Raw genomic sequence first — 16,385 nt, 5'->3', positions numbered from 1 at the left:
ATCTATTTACTATTTAATTTTGTTTTATTCGCAAAGTGTTATTGACTGAATTGGATCCTCCACCCATTGAGTACATCCCCAAAGAGAGCTTGGTAGCAAATTTAAGACCATTATATTATATATTAGCTCATAAGAACATAATTAAGTTGAAGGTCAAGGACCTTTTCTATTTTAAGTCCTTGTAACAAAAATTTAGGTCAAACTATGAACCAATAATATTATTACTCCATCTATTTGCCATTTCATTTTGTTTTATTCGTAAAGTGTAATTGACTACAAAGTTGGACTCAATTGAATCCTCCACCCATTGACTACATTACTCTCATATGCAATTTGAAATATATTACACTTGGATCAATTCATTATGACTAGTCAAATAGAAAAACACATGTCTAAAAATATTAACTTAGAACTTCATAATCATTATATTACTTCATAAAATAATAATTTGAAAAGATCTTTAAAATCTAGAACTAAAACACAGTATTTACTTACTTTCATTAAAAAGGTATTATTATTATTCTTTTATACTCTAATCATTATATAAATTAAAGATAAACATGTGAAAAAAAAAAACCAAAACAAAAGTAGTCTTGAACTAATTACTATTAGATCAAGTAAATGGTAAATATCTATATTGTAAGAGGTTAGTATCTTATAAAATTATCCACAGCTTTAAAAACAAGTGTGAAAAAAAAATGAATTTTAGGTGGCATAGGACTTTATTATTATTTTATTCCTTAAAGGTCAGTCAGAGCTAATGAAAAATTAGAAGAGGAAATAAAAAATTATGAACGGAATATGCCTCTGTGATCACCTTGAGCATCTGTATAAATAATATGATATGCATAAGAAGTTTTGGACTTACACGAGTGGATAATTTCATACTCTGGTTATGGTTTACTCTAGTTTTGATGTTATAATTCGCTGCATACCAATTTTTGTTGCAGTAAATTCAGTGCAACTTGGAATTTTTCATAGTTACACCTTGGTTTTTTAGTGTTTTTGGCTTTCAATCGCCGAGTTATGCTCTAGTGGACGGAGGCAACAAGGAGGAAGAGAGTACTGAATCTTTCAATTTTTTTCTCCTCTCAAGGGAATGAACTGGGTAGCCGAGTAATTCATTTTAGTACATGGGTATGGTGTTTTCAAGCATCGAGAGTCCATAAAATTTACATTAATCTTGAGCTTAAGCAATTCTAGTTGATGGGTATGCATATTAAAAAGTACGGTTTAAAAGCCTGTTCACTGAGACTTTAGGGAGTACCGTCTGCAGTATACTTGTTCATTAACAGTAATAAGATTGATTGCTAGGCTGTGTTTGTGTTGAAGAAAAGTGGGTGCCTTAAAAAATTTGGCGGCCTCGTTTGAAGATCTTGAGGCCTAACAAAGGGCCAGAGAGAGAGAGAGAGAGATTTTGGGTGAGCCCCTAGATAGTCCTAACCCTAGTGTTTGATGAGTTTGGGTCTCATGATGTCTGCTGAAAGTGATCTAATGCTTCCTTACTCTGATAATTTGCTCCATGGCGGAGATTTTGGGGAGCTGGATAGAGTTATGCTCACTGTAAGCCTCTGAATAATTTCTACTATTTCACTTTGAGCTTAGTATGTTGTATCGGAATCTATGCCGTTTTGTATCGTATGGGGTTTTTCAGCTTGCGACAGTATTTTTTTGTGTATAATACTGATTGTATGGGATTGAGTAATTTCTTTTGGGGCAAAGGCCATCTAGGGAAAGGGCACGATTGTTGACAATTTGTATGCTTCTTTGTGCTGTGTGCAGGCGGATTTGTTTGAAGGAGTCACAATTCCACAGCTTGATTTTGACTCTGGAGATCTTTTCAGCTCTTCTATCAATGACAGAGATTCTTACGATGACGAAAAATCTATGTGGAATGGAGATATTGGAAAGCAGGGAGTGGCTGAGTCTGAAGAAAACAAGGCCGCCACTAATAAAATGCACCATTTGTCCCTCGAGTCCATGGAAGAAACTCCTTTTGTTCAGTTTACAGAGGCCAAATTAGAGCCAGAGCCTTCCATTCTAATGGGATACTCATCAGCCTCAAATGTTATCACGTCTTCCTATCCATCTCTAAATTACACCGCTCCTCCCTTAGTTTCTCCAAATAGCCAACTGCCTACTTCATTTGGACAGGCCTCTGTAGTTTCTACACAACAAATTAGCCTTCCCAATGGCCAAGGTAATCTTCCCAGTGGCCAAACTGGTCTGTCCAATGGTCCAATTGGTCTTTCCAATGGCCAAATGAATATGTCTACTGGCTCTTCGGATATACTAACAAGAAGTGCCTCGAAAGAGCTTGTTTTAGATGATAATGAAATATTTTCATCGCCTCTTCAGTTTTCTTCAGCACCCATGACTGGAACTAACAGGTCGATCGAGGTTGGGAGATTCGTTACCAAGGAGGATGTTAGTGAAGATTCATTATCCCCACTTCCTACCTATACTCACAAACCTTGTATGATGCAAAGAAGCTTTAGTAGCCATTCATTGGGTCAATTAAGGATTACTCCCAGAGTCCAAGAGCCTACCTCATTTTATCCCCAATACTCTACTCCCATGTATAGTTCAGTGCTAGAATTGTCCAGTCCAGACCTCCAAGGGATGAATATAAGGCCTAGCTTCAAGGCAATGCGCCGGGTTTGCAGTGCAGGGGACATACAGGTTTGCAACTTCTTCTCAGCTACCATTTTGTCACTAAGACATTGTAAAATTGTTTGCTGCTGTTCTTGAATTTGGAATTCAGCCTGCGAAGTTCTTATCTGGTTTGGACCTGCTCTCTTTGGTCTTCTTTGTACTTTAACTGCGGAATTCGATTTTTCTGAAACTTTCTGCTAAATCAATGAAGCTTTCACTGGCCCTGCAACTTCAAAGAGAAGAACATCGAACTCAAAATTTTCTTTCATTGACCATCAAATTAGCATCTCCCACTTCGCCTAATATATTCGAGTGAGTAAACCTGAGAATAGTTGCAGATTAGTTATCAACCCTTTTCCCTTTGTCACTTTGTATTCTTTGGGTTTCAACACCTTCTTCCTTTTAAGAGTCTGTCTTATTATTCTTCCTTCGTTTGCCATCCATGTTTCTCTGTTAGCCAGGAAAAGAAGTTTTCATCAAATAGCAACTACATAAATCATTGCATATTGGAGCTTCTGTTGCCCTGCTTTTGGGGTTCAAACAATTGGTAACTGTTGATTTTCAGGAGCTTCTGTATTCCAAATTTATGTTGAGAATGATAACTTCTGGAAAAGAGAAATTAAAAGATCAATTAGAGCCTTATATCTGTTGATTTGAACTGGCTTTTAGTCCGAACCATATTCTATCTAGGATTGTCGGTTTATGCTTTGACCTTCAGCTGCCTCGGTAAGCTGGATTTATGATTCCTCATGCTTGCGGTAGTTCAGAGCTGATTATACTTTGTTTTAGAGCTTCAGCATGGCATTGGTCTACCCTAAAAATTGGACCATTCGAAGTTCAAAAATCTAATTCGTTGGATTAATCCGATCACAATAACTCTTATACTGTTGATTTCTTTGAATTTGGCTTATTAACTTGAAGCTAGGGCCAATTGACTTTTCAGGTTGCTTCCAAGAAATTTCATACTTACAGTTTCATGTTTCTAGCCAGACCTTGGGATGTTATGTACTTGACTGCTATTTGGACTTTCGAATATTTTCTAATAGAAAGCCTATTTCTGTCCAGTTTACAGCTTGGGATGTTTTTGAAATCAGATTGGAGCTTGTGCAACGTTTTGATGTTTTGCTCGTTGCTTTTGCAGACGCTTAATGGAATACACATGAGCCATGGATCTACAAGCCCTTTGACACCTGATAATTTGAGCATTGAAGAAGCAGGATTCAAAATTGGTCGATACAGCGCAGAAGAGCGAAAGGAACGAATCCATAGATACAGGATGAAACGAAGTGAAAGAAATTTTAACAAAAAGATTAAGGTAGATCATCCTCAAGCTTGGTCTAACTCTTCGGTCGATTGGGTTTTCTGAGACATTGGATTTTCAGTCCACAATGATCTTAATATGTTTTCATGTTCTTGTCTTTGCAGTATGCATGCAGGAAAACTTTGGCTGATAGCCGACCACGAATAAGGGGAAGATTTGCAAGGAATGAGGATGCAGGCGATGTACCTCCAAGTTCACACCATGATGAAGATGACGAAGATGAGGTATGGATCAATATCACCTACCATTTGTCTGGTAGTTTTGTGTATCACGGTTCATTTGTTTCATCACAATCACCTAAATTTGGTTTTCCCTGTAAAGGTTTTCAAACATGAACTGTTTCCATTATAGTTTCTGATATTCAGCTGAAGCACCTATGAACTCATTATGACAAGCCTCCGCCAATCAGATCATGGTTGATACATATGTATTTTCACCAGTACGTAGATGATTGATGTTAGACATCATCAACATATTTTCCTTAGCCCAAGACTCTCTAAATATGTACTGGGGAAAGAGAATGCCAATTGATAGCTGAATCTGATTTCCAATCTGTTTTTACCTGGACCTTTTCCCTTCAGCTCTCATCTCACATTCCATGATAAATCATGGAGTGTAATCCCTAACATCGATACCAAACGATTTCACACGGTTGAATCCAGAAACAGCACATTAAAAGATTGAGTTTTTCTGTATTAATATAATGATACTGTTTAGACGAACTTTTATTGCTATCTTCATTGATACTATAAGATTATTTCACATATTTCTCTCCTCATTTCTCATATTTTCTGATCATTGGGAAACAGAGGATATTTCATCCCTGGCTCGAACCGGATCCAGATCATCTCAATCATTAGGGTTTATCTATTTCAGGGTTCTTAGATTGAGCATGCCGCGAGTATCAGTAGATCTGAAGGTCTACAGACCTCTGTACATATTGAATGTAGATGCTTGATGATCAAATGCGTTGCTCATACTTTTTGTGTTCTAGTATGATTTAAAGTGTTTGAACTAACAAATCTGTTTAGCCTTTTCAACGATAGAAAGATAATGAACGAGTGTTGTATATAGCAAGTTTCTTTTCTTATAAAGGAAGGTTTTTCTTAAATCTTGCTTAGTTCTACGTTGAAAAATGTCAAAAACTATGCAAGTTTGGGTTCTTGTTCTTCTCTTCTGCAATTCGCATCGCTGACATTACAATAAACCAATTCTTTTGAATATAGGTTGATGCAGTTCAAGAAGATGATGACGACTTCTTGTTGAGCAACAATTCTGGTACTCATGCGAGAGAGATGATCAGGATTAGGTCTTTCCAGAGGAGTAATGGCTACCCTTTTGGGTTTTAGTGAAGACACATCAGCCAGGGATGATTATGACAGACTCTCAAGGCTGAATATGAGCATGCATATGGTAAAATGTAGATATACACTATGGGCTGATGTTTCGTTGAAGGCCCAATGGTACTAAGACTAGTAAGAAACACATGGGCAATATGTGCTGCTGAAGAACCAGCAGAACCATCTGAAGAGAAAATCAGTTCATTGCCATTCATCATTGTACATAATAAAACCGATCAAAGGGGCAGACATATCAAGCTTGCTTCGATTGGTCTGGGAAAGAATTCCCCTATCTATGCTTTCTCTTCTATGTTTAGAAGCTTATAAGTTGTTCCATTTGGAATAAATCATTGTGATACAATTTAATCATCACCATGTGATATGTTTAATGTCAATAACCGTTATACATGTGGAACCGAGAGACAGAAAAAATGATGTGTATATGTCTTTAATGAGGTGGTCCTTAAATCTCTATGATTGGCCAATTTTAACCCGAAATCTGCATGATTATTGATCTCCAAAAGGCATCAGAATTCTGCTGCAGTGGAACCTGATGTAATTGACTCTCATCAAGTTAATTTTATATTTGCATCTCTTTATCAACTATTTGACTCGTCATTATCAAGTGTTGAATGGAAAGGAAAACAAAAGAATACATGAATGAATCTTTGGCCATGGCAAGGTCCCAACAAAAGGGAAAATCGCCATTCAAAAGTTCCTATGTTTTGTTGAATGGAAGTCATAACTTTCGTGCATTTAGATATTGGATATTAATTAAACAAATCCACGTGCTTCCTACTTTCTTTTTAAAATTCTCACACAAGTTAAATCATAATGTGCTTTCATTCATGCACAGGCCAAGCAAGAGTCTCTATAGAGACAACTAATCTTGTTTTTGTTTGGAAAAATAATTACGTTGTTTATCAACTTTGTTGGGCCAACTGTTGCATTCATCTTCTTACATGCACAAAATGCACACATACTCAAACACGGGAAGGAAATGCTCAGAAGATTAAGAAACCATACTACCTTGGACCCAATCTAACTAGGGTATACCAACTATATCATAAGCACTTCAAGGATTAACTTTCTTAAAGCTAAGGTGTACCACATCGTATCAGAACTCTACAATTAAATGTGTTCGAACTGGAATAGTACTGAAATGGATAACCTCCCCAAATGTCCCAGTGTGACATCTTTTTTTAATTTTAAAAAGCCCTTTTTCGTCATGATATTGTTATAAATCTGATTTTATTCACATGCCCTATACTGCAGATTGTTTTCTTTCTTCCTCTCATGCATTAAGTGCAAGCATTCAAGAGACTGAACAAATATTATATGGTGCACTTAAATAATAAGAAGCGCCAAACAAAATATCACAGAGAAACAAACCCAAAGATAAAAAAGGGGTGGAACAAACTGTCAAACAGACGAGTCCAATCTAGCCCATATTATAATGACAGCAACACAAGTGGATCATGTAAAGACACCAAAGTATCTGATCTTGCAAAAGAATCTATCTTTTTTAATTTACAGAGTATAAATAACAACTACTTGTCTCATGGGAAAGCAGGATATTACACGGAAAATGTAGGTAATGTTAGTAAGGGTAAACCACATACATGATCCATCTACTAAACCTCGAGTCTACTTTTTTTCACTCACGAGTTCAACAACTTTTTTCTCCGCTTACACATAAAAGGATTCTTAATACCAATCAAGATATCATATGGTAGAAGGGAAATACCAAGGAAGAATCAGATAGGAGGAGAATAGAAAGCAAGAAATCATAAGATAGTGTGGAAATACCAAGCAAGAATTGTAAGGTAGAAGGTTAAAGATCAGCAATGTATTTCACAGATTTGTTAGGGAAATACCAAACAAGAGTTAATGAGAATGAATGAATGGAGATATTTAGTGATAACAAGATTAAGCAGTCAGTGGGGTCCAAAGCTTAGAACAATGCAATGGTCGTTGAAGAACCAACCAACAAAGCTCAGAAGCAAACTTAAAAGCGATGCCATTAATCCTTACTGATTAAGTTTCTCCTGCTGTAAATTTTGATCAGGTAACTTGTCATCTAAACAGTTTTTTCCTCCTCGAATTGTTAAGACCCACTTGAACCAATGTTAATCAGAATGACCATACACAGTAGAAAAGGTCATGCATAATATTACAAAGACCCACTTAAGACAACTTTAATAGGGGTAAACCACTCATCAAGATAGAAGGGGAATCCCAAGCAAGAGATCATAAGGCAGAAGAGGAATACCAACCAAGAAGCAAAAGATAGAGGAATAGCAAGCAAGAAATCAGGAGACCAATCAGGAATATAAGATTGCAGGTTAAAGCAACATTTTCAAAAATTTGTTAAGGAAATACCAAACAAGAGTTAAAAGAGATAAGAGAAAAGGTCATACATGTTAATACGTAGACCTATTTGAGCCAATGTTAACAAGCATAATTACACAAGAGAAAAGGTTGTGCATGATAATGCACAGGTCACCTTCAGCAAATGCTAACAGAGGTAATTACTCACAAGAAAAGGTTATGCATGTTATTACATAGACCAACTTGACCAACTTGAGCCAGGGATAATAGGCATAACCACACACAACAGAAAAGCCAGTGTGTGATAATATACATACCCACTTGAACTTAAAATAACATAAATGACCACACAAGAGAGAAAGGATCATGTATGATCTTACAGACTTACTTGAGCCAACATTAACATGGATGACTACACAAGAGAGGTGGTCATGCATGATATCACACAATCCACTCTAACCAATGTTTTTGATAATCTTATGCAAGCAAACAAAAGGGCTGACCCTTAAAACAATATAGCCATAAGACTGTCAAAGAAGCAACAACACATCAACAAAAGTACTGGAAGTAACAGAGAAAGATCACTAGCAGTGCATACATTGTATGGTGACAACCCATTCTAACCAACGTTAATAAACACGCACAATATTAGTATAGTGACTACATACACTGGACCTCACCTAAGACTACATACGCTGGACCTCACCTAAGATGGAAAGGATACCAATATTTTACTCTTACTCTGATACAAAGTAGAGACATGGGAAAGATCAAGCTTACATAGTACTTCACAACTAGGGTGGAAGATGACAATAGTTTATTCTTATTCTCACAAAGTGGAAACATAGGAAAAATCAAGTCTACATAGTACCTCACCTCACCTAGGCCGGAAGCATAACAATTATTTACTCTCAAATCTCATTATACAAAGTAGAGAAAATCAAGCATATTCCCATACAAGTTGAATCATGCCTTGTTGCTTCAGGCACATGGAGGCACAAAGATGAGGAGAAAAAGACCAATCAAGGCAGACCCACACTAGATAGCTAATGATAGAAGGTAGATTGTGCATTGTGAATAGTCATTTCTGAATTCACACAACTCAAACACGGAATAACAGAAGATAATACGGACTGACGGCCAATGTTAGTGGGGTTTTACGCCAGACTAGAGATTTTAGGGCCCATGGTCAACCAGTTTCATTGGGCATAAACACCAAGAATAGACTGTTTTTTCCTAGTTTACCCACGGAGAATCAGAACATGTTTACTTTCTCTCACAAGTAGGGGCATGCAAGGAAGGATAAAAGGCTGAGCAAGAGATTACATAGACCAACAGCCAATCTAGCTGACGCTTGTAGGGCCAGCTGTGAGAGATAAAGACATCACCAAAATGCTGAGAAAATTAAATGCTGCCAAGCAGAGGCTTACCATTGAAAGCTAATTGAAAAGAGGCTTTGTTATATGGGAAGGACCCATCTCTTTCAAGCCAAGATTCTATTTGTTCTTGCCTGCCCCACCTCTTCCAGTGAACAGGGAGTAGAAATTTCTTAAAGAAAACGGGCCCATTTTGTCAGAGTTCTTAGATTCCCCTTCATTTCAATGCACCTTCCTAAATGCTCAAAGCAAGAAACTTTAATAATTGAACATCAATGATAAATACAGATAAAGCTAGACAGATTAATATAGAGCAAAAGCATTTCAAAACACACTTGTTTTTAAGGACAACAATAGAATTGTTCCGTATTTCTTTTGAAACCCTGATGCTAATTCTTTTGCTTAGGAAAGAATTTGTGTACAAAGGCATAAATCTTATTGTAGGGTAAAAGAATTTATATAGCTAAGAGAGGGCCACTAGTAAAGCTGTAGGAGGATTGTGACTTTTCATATTTTGGGTGAAAATAGTATTTCCAGCTTTGTGCAATTGATCTCCCCTGTATCATATTGTTTAAGTCAACTTTAAAAAGTGACATGGGAATCTACCCAAGTTTGACCCCTTCGCTAAACTATTCAACTCCAGAATGATGGCATTTCCCATTATAATGCTTAGATGCTAGTTTGGGTGGCATATTATGTTATGACCCCACATAGATAAAACTATGTTTAGTGGTATACAGATTATTGATAGGTTATTCTTTTCTATTATAACTCTCACTTTATCTTATACTAAACTCTCACTTTATCTTATACGAGTTGAACTAGGAAAACTTGAGTAGATTGTAATTTGACATTTGAGTGTTGAACTAGGAAAACTCGAGTAGATTGTAATTTGACATTTGAGTGTTTATGTAGAAAGTTTTAAATTTAGATGGGAAAATATGATTCGATGGAATTAAATAGTACAAATATCTATTATATTATTTGTACAACAATATCAATAAGAGGAATTATAACTTCAATGATTTTAACCTTATTTCAAGTTTATTCTAAATTGAAATTATGTTTTGGTACTTAATTTTGGTATTTAAGTGTTTATTTAGAAAAATTTAAATATTAATAAGAAAATATGATTTGATGGAATTCAATAGCACAAATATTTATTACATTATTTGTACAATAATACTAGTAGGAAGAATTATAACTTCATTGGTTTAACTTTCTTTCAAGTTTATTCTAAATTGAAATTATGTTTTTTGTACCTAATTTTTGCATTTGAGTGTTTATTTAGAAAATTGTAAATCTAGGGAAAATATGATTTGATGGAATTCAATAGCACACGTATTAATTGTCTTATTTGTACAACAGTATTAGTAGGATGAATTATAGCTTCAAGGGTTTTTACCTTCTTTCAAGTTTATTCTAAATTGAAATCATGCTTTTGGTACTTAATTCTAGCATGTTCTTGTACATTATGAAGACAACATCTTTGGAGCAATGTTGCTTTAAGCCACCATGAATTTGGGTTGTTCATTTCATAGGTTTGATAGCTTTTGTCGACCTTCGGTTGTCTCTCTTGGTTGTGCATTTTTGTTCATAGTACTTATTACTTATCTTTCTTTGTGCATAAGGTTTGGGCTCTTTCAAAATCTTCTCTTTTATTAATTAAAACATTGGTCTAAACTAATATTCAAGACTTCTAAATAACTCAAGTGTCATAACCTCCTTCTAGGAACTAGTCTAAGGATGCGAGGATAGGGAATTTCAGGTGGTGTTCAAATTTTATTTGCATACATGTGTTGTCATTGATGTCAACATGTTTATACTGTTTAAGATAGTCTTCCTATGATGTTTAGTGAGTTGTTTGGTTCAGTGTAGTCAGTGTGTTGGATATTAGAATTGGTGGATTGTATGCATGTGTTTTGGAATGTCTATAGTTGATATATATCCTAATAATACAATAGAAGCAACTCCTAATGTAATTAATTGCATAAGTTACTCACATGACTTAATATAAGTACTTCTAAGATATGTTCTACATTCCAACATCTCCATCTACCTAAATAAATTATGGTATCAAATCCCTAGGCACATAACATTCATTCTAATATAAAGTGACATAAATACAAACATCAAGTTAATAGTCATTATGAATTTATTAACATTATTATCACTCTATAACAATATTAGACTTTATGTTCAATGAATGTAATCTAAGAATAAACTAATCACGTTAAATCTTTGTGTCTTCTATTCTATTTATGTGTATTTTATTTCTTTACATTATTAGTTATGTTTACATGCAACTGTTATATTTTTTCCTTTAAATTCTAAAATTAAGTTTATTAGATTTCTTCAATTTATAAAACTAATATTTTCTTTATTTTAATGATTTTTCCACATCTCAATGATAAATTAGAATGATGCCCAAAATATCCAAAAATAAAAGAATTAAAAAAAAAAATTGTAATCATAGAATATGGGACTTCATGTTCCATTATCTTTCTAAACTATAATATGTAACATTAATTAACAAAATTTATAATTGATTCTATTCTCAAAAATATAATTGGAAATAGCAAAGTATACCCAAAATATCCAATGACAAAATAACATTTAGGAACTGTTTTCAGCTCCAATAACCGAGAAAACACAATCGAAATCTCCTTTCACAAACTTTACACAACATTTATCCTGAAATACTCATCATCATCATCAAATCCACACATATCAGACAAAAGAGACAAACTCCAACAAGCTCAAGTGAAAGAGCATAGGGCATAGCCTTTTGTATTTCTAAACTGATAAACCGACCAAATAAAAACGATGCTTCGCCAAATCTGAGGTCTTCGTTGCATCATATCTCATAAATAGCAAGTAAAGGCCATCGGAATTCCCTACTTCACTATGTTTATTTTTATCTCCTTAAATGTTCCAACTTCATAGAATTTATCAAATATTTTATCGTTGTTTACTATCTTAAATCTATAAAATTTTATTGTTAAATGATGAAGCCTTCTCACGCCCGTGGCTAAACAGCCACGAAAATGCACTCCCTTTACATTGTTTTTTCGAACTTTTCAAAAAAAAATTCTGAGTCCTCTCCTTCGTAAGGAAGTGCATTTTCGTGGCTGTATAGACGTTGCCCCTTCTCACCTACTCCGTGGACCACCATAGATCTCACTCGATCAACACCTATGTTTAAGTGTTCATCGACCAGTCTACTTCAATTTCTTTATTCAACTATTTCAATTGTTTACAAAGATCTTCGAAAATCAATGCAAACATAACAATATACTTTGAATGCCAAAACTGCTAAAAACCCACATGGTTTTGAATCCGAAATGTTGATGCAAAAGCTACAACACAATCTCTTCCAGAAACTGTTGAAACTGTTGCTACCCATGGCTTTGTCAAAGCCTCCTGTGTTCCTTTTTTTTTTGGGTCGAATAAATTTAAAAAATAAAAAATGTCACAACGAAAAAATTATTAAAAAGATACTTTAAAAGTGTATGCATGGTTAAGTTTGAAGTGTATAATGAAATAATAATAATGAAATTGTGGGGTTAAGTACAAATTGTATAATAAAATAATAAAATAGAATTAACAAGTGCTACATAGTGTCTTAGTACTTGCCGTTAGTTTTTATATAAATCTAATTTTAATTTAATAAATTTATTATATTATATTAAAAAACTTATTAATAAATATAATTATTGATATATTATAAATAAATTATAATATAAAAATAGTAATATTTTCATAATAATAGTATAAAATAATATTTCTTAAACAATTATATAATATAAATAATATTATTTGTTTAGTATTTTTAAATGACAAAAATTATATTATATAAGAAAATGTAATATTAAAATATAAAATATAAATCAACGTACTTAACATTTAAAAATATTAAACAAATATGAATCGCATTAGCTTGATAAAAAATAGTTTAAAAAACTATTAGTTTTAAAATTCATTGGGCCAATATACGAGGTGAATGAGTTCATCCAATCAAATTGTAGAAAAATAGTTTTAAAAAATTATAAAGTTAAAAATCTTGCATCTATAATATGCAATGTAATAGTTTGATAAAGAAATTTAAAGAATGATTAATTTGAACACATAGAAACCAAAAAATTTAATCACTGGTTAAAGTATAAAGTTCAAAAAGTATCACAATAGTGCTTAGCCTACCGACAAGTACTAATAAGATGAATTTTAAGTAATAAAAATGACTAGAGATGATAATATTTGGTTTATCTCATATAGGATTAGTGTAAGTTGTTTTTTATTTCAATTGTATAAATATTTTTGCATCAATATTTCAAATCCCAATTATTCACAATGCCTTTTTTCTTCATCTTTATCTACAAATTGTTAGACATGAATAGAAGAAATTCATAAATCTAGATGATGAAACATACTATATTTTAATCCACCAAGAGCACTATTATCATATGGAGAAGTTGAAGGCCAATGAGAGGCGCGATGGATTTTGAGTGCAACTTATTTGCTTTCTCTTAATTTGATAAACATATTAGAGAAAAACATAGCTTTAGTGTAGAATGATAAGTGACTATTAGAAGTATGTTCTACTAGTAATCATAGTTAATTTTGTATCTTTCCAAAGGTGATAAATAATTTCCTCCTTGAATATTAGCTAAATCTAGGTAAATTTGAAATGGGATGGGGCCAATCTCCTAACATAATTGTATGGAATGAAAATGGTTAAGTCTTGAATGACTTTATGATATCATAAATCTAACTCCAAGCTTCATAGGTTTTGGTATAGAAAAAAAATGTGACATTTGAGAGTCTCAAGTTATCTATAAAACACACAACTAGGATTAAAAGAATTTTGAGGTTCAAGACGTGGGTTCTAAGTGAAAGGGCTTGACAAACTATGTACCAAGAAAAGAGAAATCCTGGCTAAAGAGACTATAGGTGCTTAAAAATATTTAATTAGGATACCATGGGAATATGAAACATAATAATATCCATTGTAAAATATGTGCTTAAAAATGGTGTATCAAGATACCAATTTTAATGTTTTAATTACAAGTTGAAATTACTAACCACAAGTTCAAGGACTATGTGGAGATTATGAAATTCATAATTGTTTGGTAAGTCTCCTAGTCCTAGTTTGATAGTCAAAATTTTGATTTGGTCTCAAACCAAGTTAAAGAAACTCTTAGTGACTGACAAAAAATGCATACCAACATTTTATTTCCTATGTTACATGACTTCAATACTCTAACTCAATTATCCTTACTTGGAGGTTGATTAGCAAGTTTTTATAATAGACTATTGATTAATTATATAGACACTAATCTATAAGTCATTATACATGAGCCACATATATCCTTATAGAATATGCTCTTAAAAAATGGTGTATGTAGATACCAATAATAATACTTCAATTATAAGCTTAAAGTACTACCCAAAAGTTTAAGAACTATGTAGGGAGGATGAAATTCATCATTGATTTATAAGTCTCCTAGTCCTAGTTTGATAACCAAAAATTTGATGTGGTTCTATAACAAGTTAATAAATTCTTCATAACATTGATTTGTGATAGCTTGTGTGTGTGTGTGTGTGTGTGTGTGTGTGTGTGTGTGTGTGTGTGTGTGTGTGTGTGTGTGTGTGTGTGATGTCAAAATGAGAGGAATAGGTGTCCTCTAACACACATTTTGGGGCCCAAATTTCTTGGGGTTGGCTCCAATTAAATATCTAGAAGATAAAACCCCACATTGGGCCCAAAGTACACTAAAGAACAAATTCCTAGGACAAGGATGACTTTTTGACCTATTCTAAGCATACATTTTCAAGTTTTGTCCAAGAATTAGGGGTGTTTTCAAAAAGGGGTGGTGAAAGTCATAGTCTACCAAGAAATTAGGCCAATCCCAAAATCCAAAATTGCATGCAAAATACATAGGTAGAAGATAAATAATGTGAGGATAAACATTAGAGACATTTTATAAAAAAAATTGAACGAATAATGTTAATTTGAAGATGCATAAGTTTGCTAGAAGAACACAAAATCAAAGTAGGAACCCATGCATGCTAAAGTGGGGCTAAAAATGAGCACATACTTAGGGTTCTTACCAGGTATACAGTACATGTGGGGTTGACAATTGTTGGAAATGGACAAAAAATCCAATAGCACAAGGAATGTGCTTGGTCTTTCAGTTTTTTTTAAACTTCCCATTCTCTCCTTAAAACTCAATTTTAGCATGTAAAATAACACCCAAAATGTGAGTTTTTTGCAAAACTATTGAAAGTCAAAATGCAATCACATTTTGCTAAATTAATGCTTTTATTATTATTTTGTGTGGCTTGGCAAAGGATCATCTTTCCCAAACCTAGTTTTTCAAATTTTGAACAACATGAACACATTATGAAATTGTTTTCTTCCTAGGATGTGATACTTTTGTGCACACCATCTTGGTGCACTTAACCAATTCATGATTCCCTTCATAGGTCTCAATGAACTGATGCTTTTTTCCTTGAGGAGATTAAGATTTATTTTTTCTATAGCATATTGAGTTATACAACCCTATAGTTTTTTTTTTTCCTTCAACCATGAAGTTGGTCGACAAGGGTGCTTACTTTATTTGCACTACACTATTAGGATTTAGTTATTACTAATGGTGAGGAGCTCATGTACAAGGTGGTTTGGATTATTTTGAAAATAGACAATCACCCTTTTCATCCTTTTGGCATAGTTAATATTTATTCCTAAATGATACAATGAAAATAACATACCTATGGCATTGGTTAGTTGATGCATTACCTCCCACAACTAAGGATTTTTTGTGGTGACTTTAATATGGTTGATGTGTCTTTTGACAATGATGGAATTTTAACATTTCACTAGACAATTAGTGATCATGAGGCCTATTTCTACATGTATAATAAATTTCACAATTTTGACCCCAATACCAATCATCACCTTCCACATGTAGTTTTTCATACATGTATAAATTTTCAAGTTAGCTCTGATAGAACATTTCAAATTTGGATGATGCAATTTTCTCCTCTAAATCCTTATTTTCTTTGGAATATAGAAATATTTTCTAGTTTTTCCTATATAAGATGTCAACCCATTAGACTTCTTTCCCATTAAATTTTATATTGAGTGGTGTGTTCCCTTGCCACGTCCCCCTCAATATAAATTATTTTTCAAAACCTCACTTCTGAGTCATCCACCTACCTTAGCCCACATTCAAAGAATTTATAATCTACAAACTCAACCTATTTGACCTTATGGTTGGATTTTGAGGTAGGATAATGCTATTCTTAGATCCATTAGATTTTCATGCTTTTATGGAAAATAGTTGGCTCAATTATATCGTT

At 33.6% G+C, this 16,385-nt stretch overlaps 1 protein-coding gene across 1 annotated transcript; it reads left to right on the top strand.

The window, feature by feature from the left end:
• Positions 1-860: 860 nt before the first annotated feature.
• On the top strand, positions 861-5,919 carry LOC149554483 (uncharacterized). Its single transcript, XM_089828536.1, has 5 exons — positions 861-1,563; positions 1,783-2,682; positions 3,797-3,970; positions 4,081-4,200; positions 5,203-5,919. The coding sequence occupies exons 1-5, from the start codon at positions 1,456-1,458 to the stop codon at positions 5,323-5,325; spliced, it is 1,425 nt and encodes a 474-aa protein (XP_089684662.1). The 5' UTR covers positions 861-1,455; the 3' UTR covers positions 5,326-5,919.
• Positions 5,920-16,385: the final 10,466 nt, after the last annotated feature.

The sequence above is a fragment of the Cupressus sempervirens genome, chromosome 5, assembly GCF_028749045.1.
Source record: "Cupressus sempervirens isolate cs-2001-9-10 chromosome 5, ASM2874904v1, whole genome shotgun sequence".
NCBI lineage: Eukaryota > Viridiplantae > Streptophyta > Pinopsida > Cupressales > Cupressaceae > Cupressus > Cupressus sempervirens.
The sequence above is the reverse complement of the archived record's forward strand: the minus strand, read 5'-3'. Positions and strand labels throughout refer to the sequence as shown.

Excerpts from the sequence above, each read along its gene's own strand:
- LOC149554483 (XM_089828536.1), top strand. The coding sequence starts at position 1,456 with ATGAGTTTGGGTCTCATGATGTCTGCTGAAAGTGATCTAATGCTTCCT. Across the intron at positions 1,564-1,782 it reads TGGATAGAGTTATGCTCACT|GCGGATTTGTTTGAAGGAGT; the intron begins GTAAGCCTCTGA and ends TGCTGTGTGCAG. Across the intron at positions 2,683-3,796 it reads GCAGTGCAGGGGACATACAG|ACGCTTAATGGAATACACAT; the intron begins GTTTGCAACTTC and ends TTGCTTTTGCAG.